The sequence below is a fragment of the Carettochelys insculpta genome, chromosome 2 (genome assembly GCF_033958435.1).
Source record: "Carettochelys insculpta isolate YL-2023 chromosome 2, ASM3395843v1, whole genome shotgun sequence".
Lineage (NCBI taxonomy): Eukaryota > Metazoa > Chordata > Testudines > Carettochelyidae > Carettochelys > Carettochelys insculpta.
In genome coordinates, this window is record NC_134138.1 from 2,046,395 (window position 1) to 2,065,458 (window position 19,064).

Consider the following 19,064-nt stretch of genomic DNA (forward strand, 5'->3'; position numbering starts at 1 on the left):
GCTGGTCGGGAAGGGGGCGGGACCGTGACCGTGAGGCGGGGCGGGCCGGGAAGCGGGAGGGGCTGTGCCGCTGAGCTGGTCGGGAAGGGGGGGGGCCGGTTCCCGGCGCGGGGCAGGCCGGGAAGGGGGCGGGGCCGTGGTGCGGAGCTGGTGGGGTCCGGCGCAGGGCAGGCCGGGAAGGGGGCGGGGCCGTGGCGCGGAGCTGGTCGGGAAGGGGGGGCGGGTTCCCGGCGCGGGGCAGGCCGGGAAGGGGGCGGGGCCGGGGCTGTGGCGCGGGGCAGGCCGGGAGGCGGCATGGCGGGGCTGGAGCTGCTGTCGGACCAGGGGTACCGCGTGGACGGGCGCCGCGCCGGGGAGCTGCGCAAGGTGCGCGCGCGCATGGGGGTGTTCGCCCAGGCCGACGGCTCCGCCTACATCGAGCAGGGCAACACGAAGGCGCTGGCCGTGGTGTACGGGCCGCACGAGGTGAGCGGGACGGGCCCTGCTGCTCCCGCCGCCGGCAGGGGACCCCGGCGTCCGGCCCCGCCCCTCGGAGAGCCCCGGCGTGCGCCTGGCCCCTTCCTCGTCTCCCCGCCCCTCGGAGAGCCCCGGTGTCCGGCCTCGCCCAGAGCCCCTCCCCGGCCTCCGACCCGCCCCGCCCCTGTGAGAGCCCCGGCGTGCGCCCTTCCCCGGCCCCGCCCGCCCCTCGGAGAGCCCCGGCCCCCGGCCCCGCCCGCCCCTCGGAGAGCCCCGGCGTCCGGGCCCCTCTCCGTAGAGAGAGAGGCGCGAGGCTGTGTCCGCCGGAGGGGTTGCGCCGCTACCGGTTAAACCCCGAACAAGCGGTCTTCCCTGGGGACAGCCAGCCAAGGCTGCAACCCCCCGGGCCTCTCTCCCTGGCAGGTTCACTCGGCCTCGGGCCCCTGCTGCTGGGGGACCATCCAGGGGCCTGTGCCCAGAGGAACCTGCTCCATTTCCCCCGCTCCCTCTGCCCCAGCGAGGGGGGTTGGTGCAGCCTACAGCACCCAGCATTGCACCCCCGTGGGGGGGTGACCCCCTGCCCCTAGAATCTCTGAGAGTCCTCCAAAGCGCGGGGAGCTCCCACCTGCGGGAGCCACTAGCCCTGCCTGCTACCCTCTGTGTCGGCAGATGCGCGGTTCCCGCAGCAAGGCCCTGCACGACCGGGCACTGGTGAACTGCCAGTACAGCATGGCCACCTTCAGCACAGGGGAGCGCAAGCGCCGGCCCCATGGGGACCGCAAGTCCAGCGAGATGACGCTGCACCTGAAGCAGACCTTTGAGGCAGCCATCCTCACCCAGCTCTACCCCCACTCCCAGATCGACATCTACGTGCAGGTAGGGGGTTACTTAGTCTTACCACATGCCCCCAGTCATGGGGCCTTTACAAATGGGTCTGTGGTTGCAGCCTCCTGTTGGTTTACACACCACTGCTAGCTCTTGGGGCTCTCAGTGCAGGCAACTCCCTGGCTTTCTGTTGTGCCTACCCCAGGACAATGTGGCCAACCCCAGTTGCCTGTAATACTTCCTCGAACAGGTGAGGAGGAGTCTCAAACCTTGCTCAGAGCTACATGGTCCTCAGCATGGCGTGACCATGAGATGCAAGGAACAGCCAGGGCCCTTAAATCCGTTGAGCCAGTGGAGCAGGGGGTAGTGCAGGGCCACTCACTGGCCTGGCTGGGACACTGGCTCATGCCATAATGTGTGGGGGTGGGGAGTTCTAGACAGAGCCAGCTGCAATGCACTCTGCTCACTACCCCTCTAGTGCCGCCTGGGCTGCTCAGACAGCAGTGCAGTGTGATGAGGAGTTTGCCTGGGGCTTACATTGTTTCATGAGCGGGTGATGCTGCTCTCTCAGGAAGGTTGTGAGCTCTGCAGAGCCAGACGCAGAGTCCGTTGAGTATTTGGGTGCAGCCTGTTCTGCCCTATCTGCTGAGTACTGTCTCCCCAGATCCTGCAGGCAGATGGTGGAAATTACTGTGCATGTGTGAATGCAGCCACGCTGGCCACCATAGATGCAGGCATCCCCATGCGAGACTACGTGTGTGCCAGCTCTGCCGGCTTCATTGAGGACACGCCACTCACTGACCTCAACTACGTGGAGGAGGCAGCTGGGGGACCCCAAGTGGCCTTGGCCTTGCTGCCCAAGTCAGACCAAATAGCCTTGCTGGAGATGAACTCACGGCTACACGAGGACCACCTGGAGAAGGTCATTGAGGCTGCCAGCAAGGCTTGCAAGGATGTCTATGCTGTGCTGGACCAAGTGGTGCGTGACCATGTGCAGGAGGTCACCACGCTGCTGGGGGAGTGAGCACACTCACTTGTTTGCCTGGGATCAGCATCTCAATACATAGGGACGGGGCGCTGCCTTGACCTTGGCAGGGGACGAGTTCAGCCAGCAGCCATCCCACCACTGCGCCCTTTCATCCCGCAGCCTGGTTTGGTAAAGCATCTGTGCTAAATCCAGGGTGAGCTCCTCTGCTCAATGGTAACACCATGTCGGTACGTTAGAATGTCCGTTAAAGGTGATGTGTCTCACTGGGTGATGGGCACTGACTTGGCTGCCTGTGTCTGTAGCCCTGGCTGCCTACACTTGGGCTTTGGTGCCCCTCTCGCTCTGCTGTGGGCTGCGAGAGAGGCTGGGACGTGTCTCAGTGGATAGCTGCTCCGTGCAGGAGCTGGTTGCTCCCTAGGTATCAGTGGCAGTTCCTTTGTATGAAAATGGCTGTAAATAAAACATGGTTTTGGTGTAAACTGCATTTTGTACTTGCTGACCCCTGTAACAGGGTCTCAGGCAGAAGGGTAGCCACTGTGTCTCCTCTCCCCCCCGAGCTGAGCAAAGCGGAAACTGTCAGTAAAGACACATCCGATTTTGGTTTTGCATGTGGCAGGTGGTGGAGGAGGGATGACATTATGCTTAAAAGAACATAACGGCCATACTGGGTCAGACCAAAGGTCCATCCAGCCCCAAATCCTGTCTGCCGACAGTGGCCAATGCCAGGTGCCCCAGAGGTAGTGAACCAAACAGGTAACAATCAAGCGATCTCTCTCCAGCCTCTGACTCCCAGAGGCTAGGGACATCATTCATTACCCACCCTGGCTAATAGCCATTAATGGACCTAACCTCCATGAATTTATCCAGCTCTTGTTTTAAACCCTGTTACAGTCCTGGCCTTCACAGCTTCCTCTGGCCAGGAGTTCCACAGGTTGACTGTGCATTGTGTGAAGAATTTCCTTTTTATTTGTTTTAAAGCTGCTGCCCATTAATTTCATTTAGTGTCTTTTAGTTCTGACATTAGGAAAACAGGTAAATCTTTTTCCTTGTGCACTTTCTCCACACCACTCATAATTTTATATACCTCTATCGTATCCCACTTAGTCTACTTTTTTCTAAGCTGAAAAGTCCTAGTCTCTTTAATGTCTCTTCATATGGGATCTGTTTCTAACCCCTAATCATTTTAGTTGCCCCTTTCTGAACCTTTTCGAATGCCAGTATCTCTTTTTTTGAGACGAGGTGACCACATCTGAATGCAGTATTCAAGATGTGGGTGTAGCATGGTTTTATATCAGGGCAAGACGTGGGTGTAGCATGGTTTTATATAAGGGCATAGTCTCTGACTTATTCTGTTCCTCTTTTTAATGATTCCTAACATCCTCTTTGCTTTTTTGACTCTTGCACACTGTGTGGATGCCAAGGGTTCCTCTGGAAATGGGTGTAGGTGATACGAGGCAGAGCCAGTGTGATCCCCCACTGCAACGTGTGCAGGAAGGGCCCCTGCCTGGTTCCCTGCCCCTTGGGCTTGGCGGTGCTAGGTGCCTTCAAGCAGGTCACTGGGGCTGGCACAGGTACCTCTCGGCAGCTTAGTTTAGAACATCTGAACTTACCCATCTGCACCGAGTGCACGGAACAAGCCTGAGCAAGAGTTGCCTTGGCTCAGGGTGAGTCCTGAGAGGGCTGGGCACAGGCTGGAAGACAGTGAATGAGCCTCCCCCACCTCCCTATGACTTTGGGCATCCTGAGGAAGATGGGCTAGTGACACCAACTTGCCCCTCCCACCCGTGGTCTCCTGGTGACCACCCCTCATCTTTAGTCCTTGCAGCCAGTTAACGCCCATACCTCCCTCCCACAGGGTCACCCCTCCATAGCATGGGAAGCCTAGGCCAGGGCTTGGCCCGAGTGGTTATAGAATCCTCCAGGGCAGGGGAGCTGGGCTCAGGGGCAGAGTACTGTCTTCTACCCTGGTTCCGCATCTCCACTGGTCTGGGCCTACCTTGCCTCTAGCTTTATTCTCAGAGTGTTACCAGCTTGGGGCAGGAGCTGTCAGTTTGGGGTTTGTCCAGTGCCTTCCCTGATGGGGGAAGGTCCCTGACTGGGGCTCTTGGCTGCTGCTTCGAAGTTAATATTGATAGGGATGCCCAAGGTGTGCCCCTGCCCTGCTCTAGCCTGGCTCTGGAAGGGAAATGGTGTCTTGTGGTTACAGTACTGGGCTGGGAGGAAAGCCGGAGGGACAGGCTGTGAGCCAGGACTTCTAGGTTCTGTTGCTGGCTTGAGGAGGGTTGGATCCTGTTTCCTACACAGCTGAGCCCCAGCGCTGTTATGCTTGTAGGTAGCTGGGGGGATTTTCTCAGACGGATAAGGGGAGAATGCCACATTTAGTGAGAATACAGCACTGTTATGTTATGCATATAATAAGACATAATTTATTCTCTCTCTCACACACCCTGTCCTGCGGTTGCTTAGAGTTACCAAAGGTTGTTCGCTCCAATCCATTGGCCAGGTGGATTAGAGGTGAGGATGGAGCCAGGATCTGTATAACCGGCGCTATGCTGCGATGTTGAGACGAGAAGAGGAACCCAACCCCGTTGTGGGGCACACATTTTCTATAGCTTTTAGTGCACAGTCTTGGTTCTGTCCCACTGCCCCAGGCACCATGAGTCCCCAGTCAATGGCAGATGGTTTTCCCCCAGCAGAAGCTGCCCCATCCAGGCGCTAAATATGCTTACTCAGAAAAGCGTACCCGTGCCCCCACTGCAGCCCGCACCCACTGCCATCCTGGGCAGTGTCAAGCCAAACACCTTGAGTGTGTCACACTCTGCCTGAGCAGAGCACCTTGCACGTACACTGCCCCCAGCCCAGTGCGCACACTGCACCGGCTCTTACTGCACTGTGAGTGCAGGGCAACTGGCACAAACACCGCCCACCCCACGTGCATGCAGCGTTCCCCCTGTGCACACTGCTCTGTGTGTGTGTGTGTGCGTGCACTGCAACTCACAAATAATGCCCCCCCGTGTGCATGCACTGCTCCCTCATGCACACCTGGTGCACACTGTACCCTGTGCGCGCTGTGCTGTGTGTGTGCGCGCACCCTACAACCTGCACAAACACCGCCCACCCCACGTGCGTGCAGCGCTCCCCCTGTGCACACTGCTCTGTGTGTGTGTGTGCGTGCGTGCACTGCAACTCACAAATAATGCCCCCCGTGTGCATGCACTGCTCCCTCATGCACACCTGGTGCACACTGTACCCTGTGCGCGCTGTGCTGTGTGTGTGTGTGCGCACCCTACAACCTGCACAAACACCGCCCACCCCACGTGCGTGCAGCGCTCCCCCTGTGCACACTGCTCTGTGTGTGTGTGTGCGTGCGTGCACTGCAACTCACAAATAATGCCCCCCGTGTGCATGCACTGCTCCCTCATGCACACCTGGTGCACACTGTACCCTGTGCGCGCTGTGCTGTGTGTGTGTGTGCGCGCACCCTACAACCTGCACAAACACCGCCCACCCCACGTGCGTGCAGCGCTCCCCCTGTGCACACTGCGCTGTGCTCTGTGTGTGTGCGCGTGTGTGTGTGCGCGCGCTGCAACCCGCGCAAACTCCGCCCACCCCGTGTGCACGCGCCCTTCCCGCGGCGCTCGGGCGCTTCCGGCGGGGCGGGGATCAGGCCCCGGCCCATCGCACAGCACCGGCGGGGACGGATCGGGCCTGGGGGGGGGGGGGGCCGCTGCCGCGTGACGCGGGGGCCGCGGCTGGACTCTCGCTCTTCTCTCCGCAGTGACCCGGGAGCCGCCCCCGCCCCCGCCCCCGCCATGGGGCTGCTGTCGGACCCCCGCCGCCGGCGAGCGCTGTCCCGCCTCGTCCTGCGCCTCAACACCCCGCTCTGGTCAGTGCCCCCCGGGACCCCCTCCCCGCCCCCCCGCACCGTCCCTCTGCCCCCCCCCCCGCCGGGACCCCCTCCCCGCCCCCCCCCTCTGCCCCCCGCCGGGACCCCCCTCCCCGCCCCCCCGCGCCGTCCCTCTGCCCCCCCCGCCGGGACCCCCTCCCCGCCCCCCCGCGCCGTCCCTCTGCCCCCCGCCGGGACCCCCCTCCCCGCCCCCCCGCACCGTCCCTCTGCCCCCACCGCCGGGACCCCCTCCCCGCCCCCCCGCGCTGTTCCTCTGCCCCCCCAGGAGCCCTCCCCACCCCCCGTGCCGTCCTTCTGCCCCCCTCCCCGCCCCCCATGCCGTCCCTCTGCCCCCCCGGGACCTCCCCTCCCCCCGCGCCATCCCTCTGCCCCCCCCCCCCGGGACCCGCCTCCCCGCGCTGTTCCTCTGCCCCCCGGGACCCCCCCCCCCCGGGATCCCCTCCGCCCCCTGTTCCGTCCCTCTGCCCCCCCCAGGAGCCCTCCCCACCCCCCGTGCCGTCCTTCTGCCCCCCCTCCCCGCCCCCCATGCCGTCCCTCTGCCCCCCCGGGACCTCCCCTCCCCCCGCGCCGTCCCTCTGCCCCCCCCAGGAGCCCTCCCCACCCCCCGTGCCGTCCTTCTGTCCCCCCTCCCCGCCCCCCATGCCGTCCCTCTGCCCCCCCCGGGACCTCCCCTCCCCCCGTGCCGTCCCTCTGCCCCCCCCGGGACCCCCCTCCCCTCCCCTCCATGCCGTCCCTCTGCCCCCCCGGGACCTCCCCTCCCCCCGTGCCGTCCCTCTGCCCCCCCCGGGACCCCCCTCCCCTCCCCCTCCTGTGCTGTTTCTCTGTCCCCATTGTCCCTTCATCCCCTCCCGTCCCGTCCCATCCCTCCAGGCACCCATCCTATACCCCTGTCCCCCCGCCGGGACCTCCCCCTCTCCCTCCTGTGCTGTCCCATCCCTCTGGGTGCCCACCCTGTCCCATTGTCCCTCCGTCCTGTCCGCAGGCAGCACCGCCTCCTCCTGGCTGGACCCAGCCCGCTGGGCCGTGGGCTTTGAGCCTGGTAGTGCCAGGTGCTGCACCCCCCAGAGCCCAGCTGGGCTCACAGCCACAGACCTCCCTCGCCACTGCTCCTGGGCCCTCCTGTTGAACCTGACCCCTCTCCCGGGCGGGGAGCAACCTGGGGTTTCACCCCCTTGTCTCCTGTCTGCAGCATCCTCAGTTACCTGGCTGGGCTGGGCTGGTTCCTGGGCCTGGCCTCCCCGCCCTTCACCCTGCGCACCTACATGTCGGAGAACGCCATGGGCTCCACCATGGTGGAGGAGCAGTTCGCGTTGGGCGAGAGGGCGCTCTCCTACGCCCGCGAGTTCGCCGGCCACAAGAAGAAGGTGGGGTGAGTTCACGCCCTTCGCCCCACCCAGGGCACAGGCCAAGCACCTCTCTGGGGGGGCCACGGCTCTCCAGCTGCCTTTATCGTGAAGAGGGGCGTGCTGGAGTGGAGCACGGCATGCTGGGAGTTGTAGTCTGTGGTGCTGATGGAGGGGGACCCTTGGGCCTGCGCTGGGTACCTCTGCCCAGAAGGCAGGGCAGTGGCACCATGTTAGGTGGCGCATGGTGAGTATGTGCCCGTGGGCGGAGCAGGCGCCCTGCGGCCCTGGGTAGTAGGATCTGGGGTTCATTGGGCTCTAAAGCTGCCGCTCCTGGGCAAGGGGGCCCCGTTCCAGCCCTCACTGGTCCTGTCTGCTTTCCCAGGGGCATCCCCGTGGCCTGGCTGGAGAAGACCATGTGGAACCTGGGCCTGGAGGTGTATAAGCAGCCCTTCTCCCGCACGCTGCCCTTCCCTGACGAGACACGCGAGCGATACGTACGTGCCAGCCTGGGGGCGGGCAGCAGCCCTGGGAGGAGAGATGTGATGCCTGTGGGCTGGCGCCTCCCCACAGAGCCTTGGGGCATCTCAGGTTTCTGCTCCCCCCCTCGCACCCAAGCCGTGCGTGCTGACCGGTCACTCTGGTCACAGAAGAGAGAGAACCAAAGGGGAGGACAGATGGCTCGTGGGGGGCCGTGGCTGGGCGCAGGGCAAAGGCAGCAACCGGGCCGGCTCGCTACGGGCGGCTCTGCGCCCAGCCCCCACCCGCTCTCCGGTGCCGGGCGCCCCCACCCAGCTCTGCGCCCAGCCCCCACCCTCTCTGCAGTGCTGGGCGCCCCCACCCGCTCTCCAGTGCCGGGCGCCCCCACCCAGCTCTGCACCCAGCCCCCACCCGCTCTCCAGTGCCGGGCGCCCCCACCCGCTCTGCACCCAGCCCCCACCCGCGCTCCAGTACCGGGCGCCCCCACCCAGCTCTGCACCCAGCCCCCACCCGCTCTCCAGTGCCGGGCGCCCCCACCCGCTCTGCACCCAGCCCCCACCCAGCTCTGCGCCCAGCCCCCACCCGCTCTCCAGTGCCGGGCGCCCCCACCCGCTCTGCACCCAGCCCCCACCCGCGCTCCAGTGCCGGGCGCCCCCACCCGCGCTCCAGTGCCGGGCACCCCCACCCAGCTCTGCACCCAGCCCCCACCCGCTCTCCAGTGCCGGGCGCCCCCACCCGCTCTGCACCCAGCCCCCACCCGCGCTCCAGTGCCGGGCATCCCCACCCAGCTCTGCACCCAGCCCCCACCCGCGCTCCAGTGCCGGGCGCCCCCACCCACTCTCCAGTGCCGGGCACCCCCACCCAGCTCTGCGCCCAGCCCCCACCCGCGCTCCAGTGCCGGGCGCCCCCACCCGCGCTCCAGTGCCGGGCGCCCCCACCCAGCTCTGCAGTGCCGGGCGCCCCCACCCAGCTCTGCAGTGCCGGGCGCCCCCACCCACTCTCCAGTGCCGGGCACCCCCACCCAGCTCTGCGCCCAGCCCCCACCCGCTCTCCAGTGCCGGGCGCCCCCACCCGTTCTCCAGTGCCAGATGCCCCCACCCAGCTCTGCACCCAGCCCCCACCCACTCTCCAGTGCCGGGCGCCCCCACCCAGCTCTGCACCCAGCCCCCACCCACTCTCCAGTGCCGGGCGCCCCCACCCAGCTCTGCACCCAGCCCCCACCCGCTCTCCAGTGCCGGGCACCCCCACCCAGCTCTGCGCCCAGCCCCCACCCGCTCTCCAGTGCCGGGCGCCCCCACCCAGCTCTGCACCCAGCCCCCACCCTCTCTGCAGTGCCGGGCGCCCCCACCCAGCTCTGCGCCCAGCCCCCACCCGCTCTCCAGTGCCGGGCGCCCCCACCCAGCTCTGCACCCAGCCCCCACCCTCTCTGCAGTGCTGGGCGCCCCCACCCGCTCTCCAGTGCCGGGCGCCCACACCCAGCTCTGCGCCCAGCCCCCACCCGCTCTCCAGTGCCGGGCGCCCCCACCCGCTCTGCACCCAGCCCCCACCCGCTCTCCTGTGCCGGGCGCCCCCACCCGCTCTCCAGTGCCAGATGCCCACAGCCAGCTCTGCACCCAGCCCCCACCCGCTCTCCTGTGCCGGGCGCCCCCTGCTCTGGGCCCTTCCTTGGCAGACACCAGGGTGCTGGGTTTGGCTTGGGGTGGGACAAAGCTCCTTCCAGGGCTTGGCCCGCAGTGGGTGGGGCTGGCTCCGTCTGAGCCCCAGTTCCCTCCAGCAGATGGTGAAGGGCACGAATGTGTACGGGATCCTCCGGGCCCCACGGGCAGCCAGTACGGAGTCCTTGGTCCTGAGTGTGCCCTGCAGCCCTGGGCAGCACAACAGCCAGGCCGTGGGGCTCATGCTGGCCTTGGCCGCCTACTTCCGGGGTGAGTGAGTGTGCGCCGGGGGCAGGGGAGGTGCAGGGAGCTGCCAGGGCAGGCGCACCCACGTGGAGCTCAGGCGTACGCCTGCGTGAGCCAGGACTCTGCGTGACCCACTGAGGGCGGTTCCTGGGGCTGTATCAAGTCCCCCCCAGGGCTTGCTGAGGGGAGTTCCCAGCGCTGTATCATGACCCCCCAGAGCTCAGTGAGAGTGGTTCCTGGGGCTGTATCAAGGCCCCCCTGGGCTCAGTGAGGGCGCTCCCGGGGCTGTACCAGGTGCCCGGTGGGGGGCGCTCCCGGGGCTGTACCAGGTCCTGGTGGTGGTGGTGGGGGGCTCCCGGGGCTGTACCAGGTCCTGGTGGTGGTGGGGGGCTCCCGGGGCTGTACCAGGTGCCCATGAGGGGGGCTGTCGGGCTGGGCAGTGGTCAGCTCAGACTGACGAGTGCAGGATGCAGAGCAGAGAGGTTCCTGCCATGTACACAGACCCTCCCAGGGGCCCAGCAAGTTACCCTGGGCTGCCAGTTGCCCAGTGCAGGATGGGTGTGGGCTGTAACGTGCCGTGCGTATGCAGGCGGGTGTGTGGCCCTGGGGGCTGGCCGGCCTGGTCCTCACCAACAGGGCCGGGCTCCTCTGCTTGCAGGTCAGATTTACTGGGCCAAGGACATCATCTTCCTGGTGAACGAGCACGACCTGATCGGCATGGAGGCCTGGCTGGAGGCCTACCACAACGTCAACATCACTGGTGAGAGCAGCAGGCGGGCAGGGCGGGGTGCTCTGTGCCAGCCCGGCCCAGCGCCCACGCGCTCCCCTAGCAGCCCCCGCTGGGGGTCGGCGTGGCTCTGAGCGTTTGCTGTGCCTGCAGAGGTGCACTCCTCGGGCGTGCTAGGCCGGGCCGGGGCCATCCAGGCGGCCATGGCGCTGGAGCTGAGCAGCGACGTCATCACCAGCTTCGACGTGGCCGTGGAGGGGCTGAACGGGCAGCTGCCCAACCTGGACCTGGTCAACCTCTTCTACGCCTTCTGCCAGAAGAACAGGCTGCTCTGCACCCTGCAGGGCAAGGTGGGAGCTGGGGGGGGCAGCATACCCGGGGGAGGTGAGAGCTGGCAGAGGGGCTGGCGCCCCCAGGGCACAGTGAGAGCCGGGGTGGGGGTGAAGGGGCTGGTCCCCCAGGGCACAGTGAGAGCCGAGGAGGTGAAGGGGTTGGCGCCCCCCAGGGCACAGTGAGAGCCGGGGTGTGTGTGATGGGGTTCAGGGGTCCCCCTGCACTGCACCCCGTCCGCTGGCAGGATTGACTCTCACTCAGCAGGTACAACAGCAGGTTTATTAGGCAACAGATGCCCAGTTTCTCACAGAAGCGACAGTACAGCAGCCAGAGACAGCCCTTCCAACCCGTCCTGGGGAGAAGACCCCGAGGGGTGCCCCTCTGGGGTGTAGCTTTCCCCCTCCTCAGGCTGGCTGCCTTCCAGCTCTCCCTTTTCCTAGCCTCTAACTGCCACCCCCCCCCGATTCAAAACCCAGCTCAGCTCCTCCCTGCTCTTTGTTCAGGCAGAGGTGTTACTTGCCAGTTGTAGCCCCAGGGTCATCCTTAGCCACTGGGAGCTGCTCTGCTTGCCTCAGACATCCAGCCTGACTCACACACGCACTCCCCCTACTTCATCACAGGGGGTGAAGGGGCTGGCGCCCCCAGGGCACAGTGACAGCCGGGGGATGGGCTTCCCGCCCAGGCGAGGTGAAGGCAGGTTTCTGTCCCAGCTGGGCTCTTCTCCCTGCCGGTTTCTTCCAGCCCCCTGCCCCGTTGCTCCTGACTGCACCCCCCAGCCCCACCCTCGGGGCTCTTGCCCCCAGCTGGGGGTGGGGCCCTGACCTCTGTGCCCTGCAGCTGCAGCACACGGACTGGGACACACTGCCGGCCTACCTGCACAGCCTGCAGACCCTGCTGCTGATGGTGCTGAAGCAGGGCTCCGGCCGGCCCCAGGGCGCCCACGGCCTCTTCCTGCGCTACCACGTCGAGGCCATCACCGTGCGCGGCATCAACAGCTTCCGGCAGTACAAGTACGACATGAGCATCGTGGGCAAGTGAGTGTTGCCCCGTGGGCAGGGCCGGCTCAGGGGGGCCCCACTGCCCCAGCAGGCAGAGCCGGGAGGGGAGGGGGGCTGTGGGTCAGGGTGAGAAGCCCCTGCTGGGCTGCACTGCGCTGTGGGGGGGATGGGGGGCTGTGGGTCAGGGTGAAAAGCCCCTGCTGGGCTGCACTGCGCTGGGGGGGGGGGGGGGGCTGTGGGTCAGGGTGAGAAGCCCCCACTGGGCTGCGCTGGGGGGCGGGATGGGGGGCTGTGGGTCAGGGTGAGAAGCCCCCACTGGGCTGCGCTGGGGGGCGGGATGGGGGGCTGTGGGTCAGGGTGAGAAGCCCCCACTGGGCTGCGCTGGGGGGCGGGATGGGGGGCTGTGGGTCAGGGTGAGGTGCCCCCACTGGGCTGCGCTGGAGGGTGGGATGGGGGGCTGTGGGTCAGGGTGAGGAGCCCCCGCTGGGTGGCGCTGCGCTGAGGGGCGGGATGGGGGCTGTGGGTCAGGGTGAGGAGCCCCCGCTGGGCGGCGCTGCGCTGAGGGGCGGGATGGGGGCTGTGGGTCAGGGTGAGGAGCCCCCACTGGGCGGCGCTGCGCTGGGGGGTGGGATGCAGGGAGCTCCTGGTCAGGTCGGAAGGGTGCTGGCCCAGCGCAGTGTGGGGGCTGGGCCTGCCCTCCCCCCCCCCATTCTCTGCCACGGGCGGCCGGCCGGGCGAGCACCTGCCCTGCTGAGGTCCCAGCCCCGCAGGACGCTGGAGGGGATGTTCCGCAAGCTGAACAACCTGCTGGAGCGCCTGCACCAGTCCTACTTCTTCTACCTGCTGCCCTCGCTGGCGCGCTTCGTCTCCATCGGCGTCTACATGCCGGCCTTCGGCTGCCTCGTCCTCAGCCTCGTCCTCAAGATATCCCGGGGGCTGGCACAGAGGGGCGTCCACAGCCCCACCAGTGCCTCAGCCCAGCCCAAGTCCCCGCGAGGGGCAGCGCCTGGCTCTGGGGTGGGGGAGGAACGTCCCATGGCCAGGTGGGGGGCAGCGCGGGGTCCTATGGGGGGCTCACTCATGGGAGGGGGCAGCACCTGGCTCAGGTGGGGGGCAGCGCGGGGTCCCATGCGGGGTTTGCTCAGGGGAGGGGGCAGCACCTGGCTCAGGTGGGGGGCAGCGCGGGGTCCCATGGGGGGCTCACTCAGGGGAGGGGGCAGCGCCTGGCTCAGGTGGGGGGCAGCGCGGGGTCCCATGGGGGGCTCACTCAGGGGAGGGGGCAGCGCCTGGCTCAGGTGGGGGGGCAGCGCGGGGTCCCATGGGGGGCTCACTCATAGGAGGGGGCAGCGCCTGGCTCAGGTGCGGGGGCAGCGCGGGGTCCCATGGGGGGCTCACTCGGGGGAGGGGGCAGCGCCTGGCTCAGGTGGGGGGCAGCGCGGGGTCCCATGCGGGGTTTGCTCAGGGGAGGGGGCAGCGCCTGGCTCAGGTGGGGGGGCAGCGCGGGGTCCCATGGGGGGCTCACTCAGGGGAGGGGGCAGCGCCTGGCTCAGGTGGGGGGCAGCGCGGGGTCCCATGGGGGGCTCACTCGGGGGAGGGGGCAGCGCCTGGCTCAGGTGGGGGGCAGCGCGGGGTCCCATGGGGGGCTCACTCATGGGAGGGGGCAGCGCCTGGCTCAGGTGGGGGGCAGCGCGGGGTCCCATGGGGGGCTCACTCGGGGGAGGGGGCAGCGCCTGGCTCAGGTGGGGGGCAGCGCGGGGTCCCATGGGGGGCTCACTCGGGGGAGGGGGCAGCGCCTGGCTCAGGTGGGGGGCAGCACGGGGTCCCATGGGGGGCTCACTCGGGGGAGGGGGCAGCACCTGGCTCAGGTGGGGGGCAGCTCAGGGTCCCATGCAGGGCTTGCTCGGGGGAGGGGGCAGCGCCTGGCTCTGGGGTGGGGGATGAATTTCCTGTGGCTGGGGACGGGCAGCACCGGGTCCCATGGGGGGCTCACTCGGGGGAGGGGGCAGCGCCTGGCTCAGGTGGGGGGCAGCGCGGGGTCCCATGGGGGGCTCACTCAGGGGAGGGGGCAGCGCCTGGCTCAGGTGGGGGGCAGCACGGGGTCCCATGCGGGGTTTGCTCAGGGGAGGGGGCAGCGCCTGGCTCAGGTGTGGGGGGCAGCTCAGGGTCCCATGCGGGGCTTGCTCGGGGGAGGGGGCAGCGCCTGGCTCTGGGGTGGGGGATGAATTTCCTGTGGCTGGGGATGGGCAGCACCAGGTCCCATGGGGAAGAGGAGCGCGCTGGGGTTGGGCTTTGGTTTCCTTGACTCTGCCCACGCCCTAGACCTGTGGATGAAGCTGAGTAAATGCGACGCAGGCCCTGAGGAACAGCTCTGCGACGGACAGCAAGGTGCTGCTGAGGCTGTCGCTGAGGTGAGGGGCCCCAGCCCACCCCTGGAGCCAGCTCGAAGCTCTACCGGCCTGAGAGCAGTTGCCGCGTCCCTCTCCCACCAGGGTCCTGTCGCTCTCAGGGACGTCCGTGGCCCCTGCCAGGTTCTCCCAAGGCTTTCCCTGGCATGGAGGTGGACCGTGGCCTCCCACAGGCCTCTGGGGAGAGCAGGGAGCTCCCAAGACAGTGCCCATCCCACTGGGCCTCCTGCTGCATAACCCTTTGCCCCACAGTGCCCGGTCCGCGGTGTCTTGGTTGGTGGGCCTGGCCCAAAGAAGCTGATGCCCGGGGGCTGGGCCTGCAGCTGCCGGAGGCCTTTTCCCTGGGCAGATGCTGGCCTGGTCTGTGGCTAGGTTCAGGGTCCCCCTCTCCCACCAGCTGGGAATCCCCTAGGAAGAGGCTCTGGCCCCAGCTTAGCATCCTCCACGCTGTCCCGCAGGAGTCGCGGCCTGGCCTGCTCACCCTGGTGCCGCCCCTGCTGATCTGCCATGCCACAGGCCTCACCCTCTACTTCCTGCCTGTGCTGGGCCAGCACGTGGCCACCCAGCACTTCCCCGTCTCCGAGGCCGAGGCCGTGGTGCTGACGGTCATTGCTATCTCCGTGGCCGGGCTGGCGCTGCCCCACAACACGCACAGGTACATGCGGGTGCAGGAGGGAGGGGCTGGGCTGGGCTGGGACAGGACTAGCTCACAAGGCAGCTGCAGTCAAGCGGTGGGGCGAAGTCGGTGGCCAGCAAGAGCACGAGTCAGTCTAATAAACATGCCCAGTGACGGTCCAGAGGCCGGGGCGCTGGGAGGAACCTCTGGCCCCAGCGAGGGGTGCTGTGACTCCCCAGGGCACATGCTGACCACATGCGCCCCCTCCCTCGCCCCACCTGGGGTGCGTTTGCACAGCGTCGGTAGAAGAGCCCCGCTGCTGGTGCCCCTGCACGGTCACCGAGGTGTGCGAGTGCCCCAGCAAAGCCCCCGCCATGAGCTGTCCCCACAGACGTATGTCTTGTGCTGCCCAGACCAGCCTGGGAAGGCCACCAGCTCCTTCTGGGGGCGCGTTCGGGCCCCAAGCCCCAGGCTGGACGCACCCGGGTTTGGCCAAAGCGGTAACGCAGGTTTCTCGGCCATGGCAGAGGTCAGTGATTGCAAGTGAGGGGCACAAAGGAGTAAAACGTGCAGGCTGCGGGGAGGTAAAACAGGAGCGCTCGACGTGGGTGCTGGCAGTGTGGCTGGCTGGGTCTTCCCTTCGCTCCGCTGCCTCTCAAGTGGTGATGCTGTGAGGAGAGATGCCCTGGGAAGTTCCCTCCCCTTCTAGCCGACCTGCGCGCCAGCTGGGCAGTGGGCTGCCGCCGGCTGCAGGAGCACTTGCAGACACCTTTCCTGCCCGAGAGCGGCTGCGCGGCCGGGCCAGAGCCCGTTTGGTTTTGTTGAGGCATCGGCTGGCCTTTTGTCTTGCAGGACCGACCTGTGCTGCTAACTTGGGTGCATGTTTTGTCAGTATCATACCAGCGTAGACCAGGCGTCTCACAAGTGACTGTCTAGGAGGGAGCAGTGCAGAAAAGGCGCCAGTGGTCACGGGGGGTCACAGACTAAATGAGAGTCAATAGTGCGACACGGTTACAAAAAAAGCAAACGTCATTTGGGTCTGTATTAGCAGGAGTGCTGTGAGCAAGAGCCAGGAAGTCGCCCTTCTGCTCCGCTCTGGTTAGGCCTCAGCTGGAGTCTTGCGTCCGGTTTTGGGCACCACATTTCAGGAAAGATGTGGACAAACTGGAGAAAGTCTAGAAAAGAGCCAGAAGAATGACAAAGGGTCTAGAGAAGACGACCTGAGAGGGAGAGGGAGAGGGAGAGAACTGGGCTCGTTCAGTTCGGGAAATAGACTGCGAGGGGGCGTGACGAGCTTTCACGAGCGTGAAGGGTTGCTACAAGGGGGAAAAAGTTCTCTTTAGCAAGGGGCTTCAGTTGCAGCAAGGGGGGGGTGTAGGTTGGATATGAGGAAAAACTTCGTAGCTGTCCGTGTGGTGAAGCAGTGGAATAAATCGCCCAGGGAGGTTGTGGGATCTCCACTGTTGGGGATAAGCCTCAGAGAGGAGCCGTGTTAGTCGGTAGCTTTGAGAACAACAAGCAGTCCTGGGGCACCTCATAGACTAACCGAGATTTTGGAGCGTGATCTTCCGTGGGCAGAGACCCGCTTCAGCAGCCGAAGTCTTTGCGCACGAAAGCTCATGCTCCAAACTATCTGTTAGTCTGTGAGGTGCCCCAGGACTGCTTGTGGTTGGGGATGTTTAAGAGCAGGTTAGACAAACACCTGTCAGGGACAGTCTAAATAATGCCTAGTCCTGCCTCGAGTGCAGGGGCTGGACTAGATGACCTCTCGCGGTCCCAGCCAACCGTGTGAGCCCATTGGCGTTACGTCCCGTCAGACTGCCCCAGGGCGCTTTAGAAAATGGCACCGGGGGCTCTGTGCCGGTTCTGAGCCCTGGCCAGGGGCTGGGGGGGCTGATAGCCGTTGCCCTGCTGTGTTCTGCAGGGTGCTGACCGGCAGCAGGAGTGAACGTGGCTGGATGACCCTCAAGCTGCTGTCCCTGCTCTATTTGGCCATGCAGCTGGGCTGCATCGCCCTCATTAACTTCTCCCTGGGCTTCCTGCTGGCTGTCACCATGGTGCCCGTTGCAGCCATTGTCCAGCCCAACGGCCCCAAGTAAGTGAGGCCTGCGTGTCTCCCGTGGTCACCTGAGCCAGGCCTGCCCCGAGTCGCAGGGCTCCCGGCCAGGCTCCAGGGTCGCTCTGCTGGTGACGGAATCCTGGCTTGGGGACTGGGGGGGATGCCTGGAGCATGGGCTGGCGCTCCCCTCCCCCTCCAGGGGCAGTGCCTCCAAGGCTCTCATCAGAGCAGAGATGGGCAAATTATGTCCCCGGGGCTGGACCAGCCCTGCCCCGCCCCGCCCTGCCCCGCCCCCGCTCAGAAAGGTGGCTGGGATGGGGGTGGGGGGAAGCTTCCCCTGCACAATCCCCAGGAGTCACTCACGTAAGTCTCCTGACCAGAGCCTGCCTCTCACCCCTCCCACCCACAACCCTTTGCCCACCCCACAGAACCCAACCCCCCTGTGCCGCCTCCTGCCCCAGGTCACAGCTCCCTTTTGCACCCAGCCTTCGTCCCAGAGCTGCCACTTGTCACGTTCTTGGGGTGCCCCCCTTCCCCATCAGAAATGCTCCTGCATTAGAGGGTGTCCAGTTCCTGCTTCCATCACCCATCTGCACCCAGCCTTTCCCCGCAGGGGGTGCTGCGAGGTGTGACGCAGGAGCACTGGCCGGGGGGAGCGCGCATGTTCTCCAGTCTCTCATAGCATCCCCTGCTAGGGAAGTAGGGCACAGTGGGAGTTGGGTGGGGGGGTGGCCACTCTGCCTCTCCCAGCAGGGGGTGCTGTAGGGAACAGGGCAGCAGCGCTGGGAGCTGCCCCTTTTCTGCCCAGCCCTGCAGGTTGGTGCTCCCCATTGCTGCCTGTTTTGATGGCCACCTGCATCTGTCTCCCAGGTTTCTGTATGCAGTGCTGCTGGTCCTGGTTTCACCAGCCGTCACCCTCCTCCTTTGCATCATCCTGTACCAGGAGCTGATTGAGTACCCGGTCTCAGCGCTGGAGTGCTGGCAGCTCTTCCTGCAGGCTGTGTCCGAGGGCCTGCTCGACCACTACCTCTATGGCTCCATCGTCTTCCCCTTCATTGCCCTCTTCGTCTACCCCTGCTGGCTGTTGTTCTGGAATGTGCTCTTCTGGAAGTAGCTGGGCGCCTCTGCCTGGCTCCTGAGAGCAGGGGGCTGCTGACCAGATCACCACCTGGCCACTGGATCCCAGGATCCGAGACTTGCTCTGGACCTGCCCAGGTTGCAGGCTGGAGCCTGGGGCCTTTATTTTAGAGGGCAGGGGAGCCCCTGGTGCTGTTCTGGGGTCTGCAGCAGGCGTGAGCCCCCTCCCTCATGCGCAGAGGCTTTGCTGGGGAGGGTGAGCTGTGTGCCTGGGGTACTGGCTGCCTTCATGCCACCAAACACAGCTGCCCTGCCCTTTGTCCACTGGGACCTTTACCTTAGGCTGGCATTGGCAGCTGGTGCGGGGGTGGGGCAGCACCAAGTGCTGAGCTGCCTGCTTGGAAGTCAGGGGGTGTTGGCCCTGCTTGTGCCCAGAGAGGGCAGCTGGCCAGGTTTATGCTGGGAGGAGGGGAGGCAGCACTGCCAGAAGCTGCTGCAGACACTGGTCTCCTGGAGCCCATGGGTGTAGGAGAGCAGGGTGCCTCGCTCTGTCTTGCGTGTGGCCTGCGTGGGGCTACCTCATGCTGGGAGGAGAGCAGGGGTGTGTGACTTAGGTGGGCAGGTCACAGAGCAGCCAGCAGCCGGGGCTGGGGGATACACTGGGTGGAAGTAGGACGATGCAAAGGCAAGCGTGGGCTGGAGTGTTCACCTTTGTAATAAAACTAAAAGTCTTCAGCAGGAGCAGTGGGGACGGTTCATAACCGGTGCTGGCAGTGCCGAGGCCTCTGGCCCTGGCTGCATCCTGATCAGCTGGGAAACATTAAATGAGTCTGACTGGGGGAGGCAAAACCTTCTGGGGTAAGAAGGGACCAGGTTGCCTGGAGGACAGTCAGATTCTAAGGACGCTGCGTGTGCAGGGAGAAGCTGACAGCTAACACTAGCTCTTCTC

The 19,064-nt window shown here is 65.9% G+C and overlaps 2 protein-coding genes across 2 annotated transcripts; both read left to right on the top strand.

Annotated features, from left to right (window-relative positions):
* The first annotated feature begins 278 nt into the window (after nucleotides 1-278).
* EXOSC4 (exosome component 4) lies at nucleotides 279-2,742 on the top strand. The gene is made up of 3 exons (XM_074985547.1): nucleotides 279-465; nucleotides 1,126-1,332; nucleotides 1,946-2,742. The coding sequence occupies exons 1-3, from the start codon at nucleotides 295-297 to the stop codon at nucleotides 2,303-2,305; spliced, it is 738 nt and encodes a 245-aa protein (XP_074841648.1). The 5' UTR covers nucleotides 279-294; the 3' UTR covers nucleotides 2,306-2,742.
* Nucleotides 2,743-5,907: 3,165 nt separating this feature from the next.
* GPAA1 (glycosylphosphatidylinositol anchor attachment 1) lies at nucleotides 5,908-18,850 on the top strand. The gene is made up of 12 exons (XM_074986429.1): nucleotides 5,908-6,155; nucleotides 7,366-7,545; nucleotides 7,905-8,016; nucleotides 9,777-9,924; nucleotides 10,559-10,660; nucleotides 10,781-10,977; nucleotides 11,798-11,994; nucleotides 12,729-12,882; nucleotides 14,271-14,366; nucleotides 14,822-15,018; nucleotides 16,904-17,074; nucleotides 17,909-18,850. Exons 1-12 carry the CDS (start codon nucleotides 6,082-6,084, stop codon nucleotides 18,150-18,152), a joined length of 1,872 nt encoding a protein of 623 aa, XP_074842530.1. The 5' UTR covers nucleotides 5,908-6,081; the 3' UTR covers nucleotides 18,153-18,850.
* The last annotated feature ends 214 nt before the right edge of the window (nucleotides 18,851-19,064 follow it).

Coding starts and splice junctions, on each gene's coding strand:
- GPAA1 (XM_074986429.1), top strand. CDS start 6,082: ATGGGGCTGCTGTCGGACCCCCGCCGCCGGCGAGCGCTGTCCCGCCTC. Junction 10,661..10,780: donor CCACAACGTCAACATCACTG/GTGAGAGCAGCA, acceptor CTGTGCCTGCAG/AGGTGCACTCCTCGGGCGTG. Junction 12,883..14,270: donor TCCTCAGCCTCGTCCTCAAG/ATATCCCGGGGG, acceptor GACTCTGCCCAC/GCCCTAGACCTGTGGATGAA.
- EXOSC4 (XM_074985547.1), top strand. CDS start 295: ATGGCGGGGCTGGAGCTGCTGTCGGACCAGGGGTACCGCGTGGACGGG. Junction 466..1,125: donor TGGTGTACGGGCCGCACGAG/GTGAGCGGGACG, acceptor CTGTGTCGGCAG/ATGCGCGGTTCCCGCAGCAA. Junction 1,333..1,945: donor AGATCGACATCTACGTGCAG/GTAGGGGGTTAC, acceptor CTGTCTCCCCAG/ATCCTGCAGGCAGATGGTGG.